General features: G+C 46.3%; 1 protein-coding gene across 2 annotated transcripts in view; it reads left to right on the forward strand.

The window, feature by feature from the left end:
• Positions 1–933: 933 nt before the first annotated feature.
• Positions 934–11,273, forward strand: part of Itgav (integrin subunit alpha V) — a 72,769-nt gene continuing 62,429 nt past the window's right edge. For both annotated transcript variants that reach the window (XM_005346651.3, XM_005346652.3), the window contains exon 1: positions 934–1,370. In XM_005346651.3, coding sequence (XP_005346708.1) covers positions 1,186–1,370 — 185 coding nt within the window. In that variant the 5' untranslated portion in view covers positions 934–1,185. The remainder of the gene's footprint in view (positions 1,371–11,273) is intronic.

Genomic DNA, 11,273 nt, shown 5'->3' on the forward strand with positions numbered 1-11,273 from the left:
TGCACCATAGTTTGTGAGCCAACATGTGTGTGCTGGACCACTTTACCAAAGCGGGAGGGAACACTTAAGCGCCGAGCCTTCTTTCTAGTGTGCCGGCTCTGAGCAAACTTTACTCTTTAGTCATTCACTGACTGAAAAGGAAGTAGGAATCTAAAGAAGCGGGCCAAGATTTCTGTATAGAAGGAGCACTCAGCTCGCCCTTGTCCACAGGCACTGAACCTCAAGTGCTCCGGTTCCATTCCTGTCTTTCTGCCTCCAGCTCTAAAATCATGTTTACCTGAACTCCCTAAACCGACTATCAGTTTTCCAAATCCTCGTTCCTCCTAGCAGGAATGAGGCCTGAACTCTTCTGGGTGGATTGGAAGACTCATCACCTAGTCTGCCTTCCCAACACTTTGTCAGCCAGCGAGATCCGGGTCCACACACCGCTTCTGGGAGGGGCAGTGCTAGCAACCTTCTGGGAGTTTATAATTAAGTTCAGTGTGTGGGGAATAGAAGGGGAGGGAAATAGCACATAATTACAGAGTTCTCTGTTGCTGAGTGCCTGCCGGCCTAAGTAGCAGAAGTTCGAGAAGCGGATAACGCTTTCCGCATTCTTAAACACAAAAGTCTCCCAGAAGTTCCAGGAGGAACCGGGGAACGAGGTGTGCCTGGGCCTCTTTAGCTTCATTGTCGCCATCCTCTGGCTGGCTGGGTTGGCCGGAAGGCCCAGGTGGAGGCGCGCGGCCGGTGTCCCCAGGTCCTTTGGGTCTGGGCCGCAGCCCCGGGGGCGGGTTCCGAGGACCCGCTGCCAGCGCGCACGGAAGTGCGCTCGGCTTTCTCCTGTGGGAGGCCACCATGAGCGCGACTTCCTTTTTCGGCGGGCGGCCCGGCCTCCCTGGCTCCTCCTCCCCTCCTCTCTGTCCCCCCCCCCACCCCCAGCCCAAGCAGCTCCCGGCCTGAGGTACGACGCTCGCCTCGCCAGTACTCAGTGCCAGCCGCCGCGCTAGCGAGCGACCTAGCCGGAGTCCCGCGTCGCACACCGCGCCCCCTGGGTAGCCGCCCAGCTCAGCCTCCCGCCTCCAAGCCGCTCGGCCGCCCTTGACCGCAAGCGCACAGCACAACACAGCGCAACACAGCACAGCACAGCAGTTTGGGCGCTCGCAGGCGGGCATCGGGACAGCCTTTGGGCTCCGCGCCCCGGCGATGGCTGCTCCCGGGTGGCTGCTGTTGCGTCCTCGCCCCCGTGGCTTTCTGCTGCTTCTGCCCGGCCTCCTGTTGCCCCTCGCCGGCGCCTTCAACCTGGACGTCGAAAACCCCGCCGAGTACGCCGGCCCCGAGGGAAGTTACTTCGGGTTCGCCGTGGACTTCTTTGCGCCCAGCAAGTCCTCGTAAGTGGCCGCGCTTGTGTCCCCAGGCGCCCCCTCCCCCACCGCGCGCCCCCACCCAGCCTATCCGCACCCGGTCGTTGGCTCCACCAAACCGGCCTACCCACTCCATCCCGTGGCTGGCTCAGGTCCTGCAGGGATGAAACATTTGTGGGGATGACCTAGCCTGGCACTCACCATCCACTTTGACCCTGTCACCAACTTCTGATTGGCCGGGGACACTGGCTTTGAAGGAGCTGTTTAACGTCTAGGAAAAGTTGGAAATCAGTACAGACTGGTCCGGCGGGACTTTTGGCTTCTCTGTCATTCTGTGACTTAACTTCACTTGGTCCCAGAACTTCTTTTTCTCCCGGACCATTTAGCCTCTTCCTAGTGCTTTTTGCTCTCCGAAACCAGCCCTTCTCGTCTGATGGTCTGATTCTTTTCCTTTTCGTTCCTTGTCTAGACACTACGATGACTAAAGTGATCACATTGTCGCGTTAAATTGTAAAGGACTGTGCGACCTTTGCGTCTTTGAGGTCCACCAGATGAATGGAATGTGTCATCTGTTTCTTTTCTAGTCCACTATTTAGGTCATTGTTCAGAAAGAACCGGGGTGTTTGCCGAGTTTTCCCTCGCTGCAGGTCACTGAAGAATTCAGCAGTTCGTGTACGCTTTCAAATTACCCTCGCCCTGTGTTGCAGCGTCCCTGAGAATTTGTAGCACTTATTGTTGCTTTTGGATTAAAAGCTGTCTCTGGTTCAGCTGGGCTGGCTGGCATCGTTCTTACCCCTGCGTGTCAGTGTTAGAAACACTGATTTAATGGATGTTTTATAATGTTGGCTACATGGTTTTTTGAAAGGAACTATTATTTCTTTGGTAGTTTTCTCTGTGCTCACAAGTGGTAACAATGCATTATACACACAAACACACACACAATTTATTTTGATGGTCAGTACTTGGGTAGGACCATTTTCCTGATATATGCTTAATTGGAAGGTGGTCTAAATGTTTGTCTGTGGTTTACTAGGACGGTCTTTAGGATTATTGTCATCATTTTCCTGCGTACCAGTCTTTAAAGCTACGCATACTTTGGGGGAAACTGGCAAAAACTAGACCATGCAGCACACGGCCTTATTCGCACTGACATCGAGTGCTTTCTGAGAGACTTGAGGGCTCCAAAAACCATAGACGCACCAACTTCAGACAGCATTAACCACTTCACTGTGATATGTGATTGATCTCTTTTTGGGGGGTTGGAGTAGAGTTTGCAAATACCACCCCTTCTCCCCCCAATCTAATCATTTTAACTAGTTCACCACTTGACATTTTCTCCTTTCTGGGTATTTTTAAGTGTATGCCTTTTCTAGCATGGGCATTCTAGTTGCTCCCAGGGTACACCATTTAGATTTAATTGTACAGAAATTCCGACTTAAAATATATTCTCAGCCTTACATCAGGAATTAGCATTTAAATAATTCAGAGTTGATGGGATGTTGGACAAATGCTGTTAATTGTTTTGTTGTTATTAATATTATTGTTGCTTGCATCTGTTAATCTATGGCAGAAGTTTAGTGTGTAAGGCACACGGCAGGCTGGTAAGCTTTTAAATGTTCCTGCCATGGAGAACAGGGGTATTGAGCTGTTGGTGGTGTTTGGCATTACTGACCGCAAAGAATGTGGCACGCCTTTGGAAAACCATATGGCCGAAGAACATGCTCTGAGCGTACACACTTTCATAACCTCATGTTTACATCACCTCATGCACGGGTCATAATAGTAAGATACTGTGGAACTGGAGAGATTGCAGGTTGTATTTTGAAACAGTCATAGAAACTTTGGTACCAAGAGACCAGAGCTCTGTCTAGTGTAACTTAAAAAAAATCAAAAGAAACTTTGAGGTATTGTCCCCTCCACCACCACAAATTATACCCAAATGAAGGTTTATAATTACTGCCTTTTTCAGATGAAATGATGATTGTTACAGAATTATGCTTAATCTTAAAACAAAACAAGAAACAAACAATGTCATTTGATAGTGGCACATGCCCAAAATCCCAGGACTCTGGAGGCAGAAGCAAGAAGATCTCTAAGGTTGGGGCCAGCCTGATCTATAGGGATGTCCAAAACAGCAAGGGCAACACAGAGAAACCCTGTCTCAAAAAAGAGAAAGGAAGAAAAGAAAAGAAAAAAAAAAAAGAAAAAACCAAATAGACAAAATTATGCTTAGTCTTGGTAAAGGCACGCCTAAATGCAGCAGGCATTGGACTCCGCAGAGCTGTATTATCACTGTTTATATGTTTGTGTGGGGATGTTGGATCCCTTGGGATTTGAATTACAGACAGTTGTGCGCTGCCATGTGGGTGCTGGGAATTGAATGTGGATCTTCCAGAAGAGCAGCCCGTGCTCCTAATTGCAGAGCCATCTCTCCAGCTCCTATCATAAGCTTTTAAAGGAAAACTATATAATTATTTGTTAATGAAAGAGGGTTTTTGTTTTTGTTTTTCCTGTGTGAAAGTACTAGATTAGAGAGGAAAGTAGATTTTGTTTATTTATGATTATTCCTGTTTCAGGGCTCTAAATACTGCTTGGTTTCACCTCTCATCATTCTTACTATAGAAGATTATGACTGAACTGTCTCCGTGTTGTTGTGGGAATGAATGCATCAATATTGATTGAAAAGAAGCACTAAGCAAAACTGCTAAGACGGAGCTGGGCCGTGTGGTTTGCCTCTGTAGTCTCAGCACTGGAGAGACCGGAGGATCAGGAGCTCAGGGCATGCCCCAGCTATGTACTGAGTTCCAGGCCTGCCTGGGGGAGGACATGATCCCTGCCTCAAAACACAGGAAAGGCCCTGGTTTCAAGTTCTTTTCTCCATTAGAAACAATGTTACCATAGCTTGCAGGTCATTTAGCCTGGATTCGTCTATGCTAACTCATTTTGTCTAAAAATGAATTATATTTGCATCAAGGGATGTCAGCTGCACCTCTATTTCTATTCGTGGAACCCACTTTTTCTCTGTCGCCCTGGAGACCCTTTCATATTCCTCCCCCTCGTTTTCTGTTTTACTTTGTCTCCTGCTCCACTCTGCTGAGATTAGTCACTGCTTAGTCACCAGGCGGAGGGGTTCCAATCTTTTCCTTGTTAATACTTCCTTGCGTCTATCTCTGCTCCCTGCTCCTGCTTCTTACTTGAGCCTGGGTCTGGGCGGCTAGAGCCACTTTAATCTGCCATCCTTTGGCTGCTAGGTCTACAAAATCGCCTTGTATGTTTCAACTGGCTTTATATTTCTGAAACATTGTTTTTGCTCTTGCTATTCTGTTGCCGATTTCTTTCAGCAGTGCTTCCATTGGCAGAGAAAATCCAAACCTAGGTTAAGACCTCCCCCGGCTACTGCTTTTAAAAATCTCAGTGTTGTAATCATTGTCCCGATATTTTAGGAAATGACTGAATGTAGTGTTACCTGAAATCCCAGCACTCAGTCTGGGGCAGGAGAGGTTTGTCACAAGGCTGAGACCAGCCTGAGCTATGTAGAGAGTTCTAGCCTAGCTAGCCTTAGCTACAGAGTGAGACCTGGTCTCACCGCCTCCTCCTGAAAAAGACTTCAGCTATTTTCAAAAACTTTTCTGTGACCGTTACTGTGTGGGCTAATGTTGTTCCGTCATAAATAGTACACGTGCATAAACTGCAGTCTCTGTTATTTAGAAAACACATCTTAGGTCTATTACTTCTGATTCAGACCACAGATGTTTTGGGCAGATGTGGTGGCTCAGCCTTAATTCCCAGCTCTTGGGAGGCAGAGGCAGGCGTATATCTGTGAGTTCCTGGGAGAAATGTATGACATTTGGTGGTTAATGCTTCCGTTTTACTTTATAGGGTTGTTGACCTGAAGCGTTTGTTTGTTTGTAGAGCAAATCTGAAACTTGAATCACACCTCAACTGTCTTATACTCAGTTCTTTTTAGATATATAAGTAGTCTTTTTTTTTCCTCAGGAATTCCATTAGGTGTGGGCTCATTGGTCATCCTAGAGTTAGCTACATATATGAAACATACTTTATCTTGGAAAGGTTAGGGCTGAAAGCAGCCAAGTAGCTTAGTTCATCTGGAAAGTTTGAAAATGTGCTTGTCATTGCTTGGCCAGCTGCCCTGCTTGGTAGTCGGACTTCCATTCCGTGAAGTAAGTACCCTTCCTGCCTTGCCCTGGGTAGGAAGTGCAGTTAAGGGCATCCTCCTCAGACTGTCTTTTCTCATCTTTCCCTCCCCCATTAGCCCAGCGTTACCCTTCTTTTCCTGCTGCTTCTTAGCATCTTCCCACTTCTTGGCATCATATGAATCACACAGTCAGTTCTGGAGTCCTAAGGTGGCACTCCTGGAAATAAAACCAGTTATCTCAAAGCCCCGGCAAAGATGTGGCTCTTGATAATGTTATTGGACATTTTTTTTGGGGGGGAATGAGCCAGAATCTGTGAGGAGAAATTTGAATGTATATGGATATATGTTGCTTAACTTCAAAATCTGCTTGCTCTTCAGTGAGGTCTTATGACCCCATGGCAACAGGCTGCCCACCTGTCCACTCTGCCAGGCAGTGCTGTGAGCCTCCTTTCCTGCCTTCACTTTTCCTCTTTGGAGTTAATTACTTGAGCACTGATGGATCTTTGAGAACACTAGGAAAGAAAAGCTCCTTTGAAAGCCGATTTTCATTTTCACTGGCTATTTCATTAGGAAATCGCTTATTAATTATATCAGCTGCTGTTTGGAAGGCTAATGGCACCATCTTGGATTAGTCCTGAGCTTCCGACATTTTAAGTTTCCACTTATCCACTACCCACCTGGGAAATAATTTCTTTTAAGTAATGACAGAACGTTGTACCTCTGTTCCAGAGAGCAGAGATTTCAAGAGACTCCTCAAGCGACTTACCGTGCTTGCAGGCGTCCCCTCCTGTTTGCACTGGGCGGTGCTGCAGCTGTGTCTGCCCTGCTGCTGCTCTTACTTGAGTTAGACTCTTGTAGACAATCAGCAGTCTTGGTGGGCGTTTCAGTAATATTACTTACTTTTTGCAAAGTGTTTCATTGATCGAATTTAGGGTTTTTGTAGCATAAGTAACTTTTAATAGTTCTGGATTTTCTTTTTTCTTTCTTTCTTTCCTTTTCTATCTCTCTGTTTTGCTTTTTTACTTTTGTCTTTCTTTCTTTCTTTCTTTCTTTCTTTCTTTCTTTCTTTCTTTCTTTCTTTCTGGCAGGTTTCTCTGTGTAGCCCTGGCTGTCATCCTGGAACTCAGTCTATGAAACTCTATTCATGAGAATATATCTGTATGTATGTATGTATGTATGTATGTATGTATGTATGTATGTATCTATCTATCTATCTATCTATCTATCTATCTATCTATCTATCTATTTATCTCCCTTTTAAGATTCTTTACTTTCTCCAAGTCTGTCTGTCTCTCTCAAATACTTAAGTATCAGTATTGCTTAAATATTAAGTGATGGTGCCACACCTTTAATCCCAGCACTCAGGAGGCAGAAGCAGGTGAATCTCTGACTTTGAGGCTATCCTGGTCTACAGAGTGATTTCCAGGACAGCTAGTGCTATAGAGAGAAGAAACACTGTTTTGAAAAGCCAAAACAAAACATAAAATCCAAAAAAAAACCCAAAAAACCCTTAAGTATCTTAAAAGTAACTTATTGCAGTGATATTTAGATAAAGAAACTTCTTTATTTTAAAACTTTATTACACTCTATTTATTTATTTGCTTATTTATTTGTGCGTGTGTGTGTAAGTGGAGGCACCACTGTTCCCATAAAGCAGAGAGAGGATAACTTCCGGGAGAGCCCTGTCCTTCCACCCTGTGGATCCTGAGGATCAGACTCAGGTGGTCAGGACTGGCAGCCAGTCTCTCTGTCTACCCACTGATCCTGCGGTTGGCAATTTAAGAATTATTAACCTGGGATTTAGATCCTTGCAGGCACCACGTGTTCCTTTTTATTATCCTCCCGTTTCTCTGCGTTTCACCAGTGGGCAAGTCTGCACAAGCAGGGATGTGCAGGGAAGCTGGGCCGGGCATCCTCATTGGCTCTTCTCATTACCAGTCTTTCATGCCTGCAATGTGCAGACTACAGATGAAAGCACCGGCCTGGCTTCTGGGCTCCTCGCGGGCCTTCGGGCTGTGTGATGCCAACAGCGGCATTTTTATTCGCTGCCCTCTCCCACTGTGCCCTCTGCCTTTGCCAAAGGCTGTTCCCCAATAACTAACGAATGCTCCCTGTTTCACAGCTGCCAAGTCAGGGAAATATCTGAAGTACAAAATTATATGTGTTACATGAGGAAATTATTTTAAGGATAACTTAAGTAATTGGATGATTAGGGAAGGATGACTTCTGTGGCCCAAGAGCTGGAGTACACTGGGGATGACTTACAGATATGCTGTTTGTGTGAGGTTGAGACCTGCAGCTAACGCATGTGTTGTTACCTGCTCAGGCAGAACGCTGAATTACAGCCCTACATCCAAATGAGCACTTCCTTATAGGTAATGAATAGTTTTGGCAAAAAAAATTATAGAAGACCCTGAAAAGAAATATGCAAATGACAATCTAGAAGTGAGTGGCTTGTGGGTATCAAGGCAAATCTGGGAACCAGCTATTCTGACTTGGAAGATCATGTGGTCCACATACTAAGAACTCGGATGACTGTCTTAGGAGCTGTGTAGGAAGGACCCAAGTCCTCTTCATAATGCAGACACAGAAATCAGCACGTAGAGAGTCTCAAGCAACCAGGTGACTGGCCCCTTTATGGCTCAGCCTTTTTGACCTTAATGTGGTCAGAGGGAAGGGGAGAGCAGGGGAAACACTGGACACTGTCATCACGTTTAAGCGTGAAGGGTAGAGGAAGGGACGTGTTCTAGACTGGAAAGCAGCACCTGGCAGAGGAACCAGGCTCCCACTCCCACCCCAGTGGGAGGACAGCGTCCCACAGAGCCTTACCCTGTGTCCGAGTTACTTTTCTGCTTACCTGGGCTTACAGTTCCAGAGGTATCATTCATAGGGTGGGGAAACATTGGTAGCAGGTGGCTGATTGGGGCTGAGAGACCCCATTTTCAACTACAAAGTCAAAACAGAAAGAGTGAACTGAGGTGGGGTGAAGCCATACCCTCTCAGGTCCCAACCCTAGAGAGGGACTTCCTTCACCAAGGATACATCTACTAAAGTTTCCGTAACCGATCCAAATCGCACCACCGGTGGGCTGGGGCCCCAGTATTCAAATACCTGAGCCTAAGAGGACATTCTCTTTCAAACCACTCCTCTCCTTTCTTCTGAGCTCTTATCCTCCCTAGTTCTCTGCTGATGAAATCACTGATTGGAAAAAATCACAGTCCATGGGCCACATCTGGCCTCTGTCTGTCAGTGTAAATAAAGTTTTTTTTTTTTTAATCAGAACTATTCTCTTTCTCAGAGTACACTGGGGAAAAATAACTTTTTAAGATAAAAATGGACATTCATGGTACCCTTTCCACCTGTTAAAAATGCTTTTTGAGAGAGGGTCTCCTGTAGCTCAGGCTGGCTCTGAAGTTGGCACTCTGTAGCCAAGGATGACGTTGGCCTTCTGATCCTCCTGTCGGTCTCCTGTCTGAGGAGATTACAGACACCTGGCCTCACACCTGATTTTAGGTGGTAGTCGGGACTGAACTTGTGATTGTATGTTTTTCCTTTTCTTGCAAGCTAGGCAAGCACTCTATCAGATGCGCTGGCCTTACCTGCTTTTGTGTTAGTAGAGATGCAACCTTCAGGGTCACTAGTCAAGTCTGCATATGCAGACTTGCAGCCAATTGTTTGATCTGATTGAGAAGAAAACACTCACACACACACACACACACACACACACACACACACTCACACACATATAATTTATATATGGCTGATCAGAAGACTTGAATAGTCTGATTTGCCTGTGGTAGTCAACATGCTCGGAAAGAAACGGGTTTGTAAAGACAAGGAATTTCTTTTATCTTGTAGGTGGTTTAAATCTCACACTCAACCTTATTTATTTTTTTTTTTCTTGTGAAAGATTCTTGCTAAGGGAAAATGAAGCTGATTTCTTACTCAGAATCGTCTTGCTCTGATGGGAGAGGGGCCAGCCCTCATGTTTTTCTGCTGCCAAATATGACTGCATAAAGAGTTTTTAAACAGGGCGTGGCTTGGTTTGGAGTTTATTTGCATTTGGAATGTGTGGGTTACAAGGGAAGTGCCGGCCTACAGGACATTTATTACTTAGCAGTCCCAACAGCAGACTTCTGTTTCTTCTAGGTGACTGCGACTATCCAGGTTAAGAGAGGTCGAAACTAATTTCTAAAAATCACAATAAATACATTTCATATTTAAGACGGAGGTTCATCACTCTAAGTTTTCCTTTGCCAGAATTTAAATGACTTGTTTAGTCAAATGAAATGGTGGCAATAAATATATCTACTTAGTGCTGCCTCTCCTGCCCCCCCCCCCCGCACCCTCTTTTCACACCTCAGAACTAAATCTGTTGGTTTCTTAAACAGCGAGGTGGAGAGAGCTCATCCCACCCTTGTCTGTCTTCTCCCTAAACTCCTCTTGGGTACAGATGTTCAGTTTGTGTTCGACTTTTTTTTTTTTTTTTTTTCGAGACAGGGTTTCTCTGTGTAATAGTCATGGCTGTTCTGGAACTGGCTTTGTAGACCAGGCTGGCCGTGAACTCACGGAGACCCGCCTGCCTCTGCCTCCCAAGTGCTGGATTAAAGGCATGCACCACCACTGCTTGGCTCTGTTGGGACTTTCAACACCTCACTTCTCAAGGACCTCTGTTCAGACCCCCAGGCTATTAGGTGCCTCACAGACGTCACGATTGGGTAGATTGGGATCTGAGTCCGTGTTTTTCTGGGATCTGCCTTCCTCTTCCCCACGCTCTTGACTAGCACGCTGGAACGTGAAGAGTTGGGTGACATTTTCTGTCTTCTCCAGTTCTACGTTCAACGTCATTGGTGCTGCCTCTCTCTGTCCACTCTACCCTTAGGTAGTGCTTCTCATGGTTCCCCATCATCTCCTCTGGCCAGGATGGGTGGTCACCGTTCCCTCCCTGAGCTTGCTTTCTTGGATCCACTTTGTCTTTTTCTTTAATTCTCTAAAGGCCAGAAAGTCACCCCTCTAAACTTTTAGTCTGGAAGGCAGGCACTTCACGATTTAGCTTTTGCCGACTCCCAGGCTCTTTTGGGCCACTCCTAGCTTGCTCTCTCTGCTCAGCCCACTGCTCCTCTCTTCTGTCCTGGAGCCTAAGTGCTTTCCCACCCAGGATCTTTATGCAGAACTTAGGGGGCTCCCACCCACCTCGGCCCTTTCCCTCCATCCCCTCCTTCAGCAACCTCTTAGGCACTCTCCTCTGCCTAAGCAGGTTCTTCTCACTTCACTGGGAGTTCCCTAGCGATCATTTCCCTGGTGACTTTATCTCCAAAGGGTCTCTCTTTCTATTCTCCTATGATCCCTTTCTGGAGAGCTGTGACTTTCCTTTCCCTAAGGAAGGCCTGCTGGCCTTATTTCCAGGAAATCTTCTCTCAGCCGCTTGTCTCCTTCATGGCTCTTAGAAGGTCGAGTGATTTGTTGGTTGGCTGGTTTCTTGTGGGGAGGGCCATGTCTAGAACAGGCATCTTTTAGTGCCAGAACTGAGCCCGATGCAGTAAATATGTTCAAGCCTCCATATTATTTTTTGAATGAATAGAAAACAAAAAGTTGGCCGGGTGTGGTGGTGGAGAGACATAGGCTGAGACCTTGTCTCAAAAAGGGGAGGAGGGGGTGAGGGATTTAGGAAAAAAGTACAGTGTGTGTGTGTGTGTGTGTGTGTGTGTGTAGGCATGTGGACTAAGGCAAACATGCATGTGTGTGTATGTGTAGGCAAACATGCATGTGTGTGT

The sequence above is a fragment of the Microtus ochrogaster genome, chromosome 4 (genome assembly GCF_000317375.1).
Source record: "Microtus ochrogaster isolate Prairie Vole_2 chromosome 4, MicOch1.0, whole genome shotgun sequence".
NCBI classification, from domain to species: Eukaryota; Metazoa; Chordata; class Mammalia; order Rodentia; family Cricetidae; genus Microtus; species Microtus ochrogaster.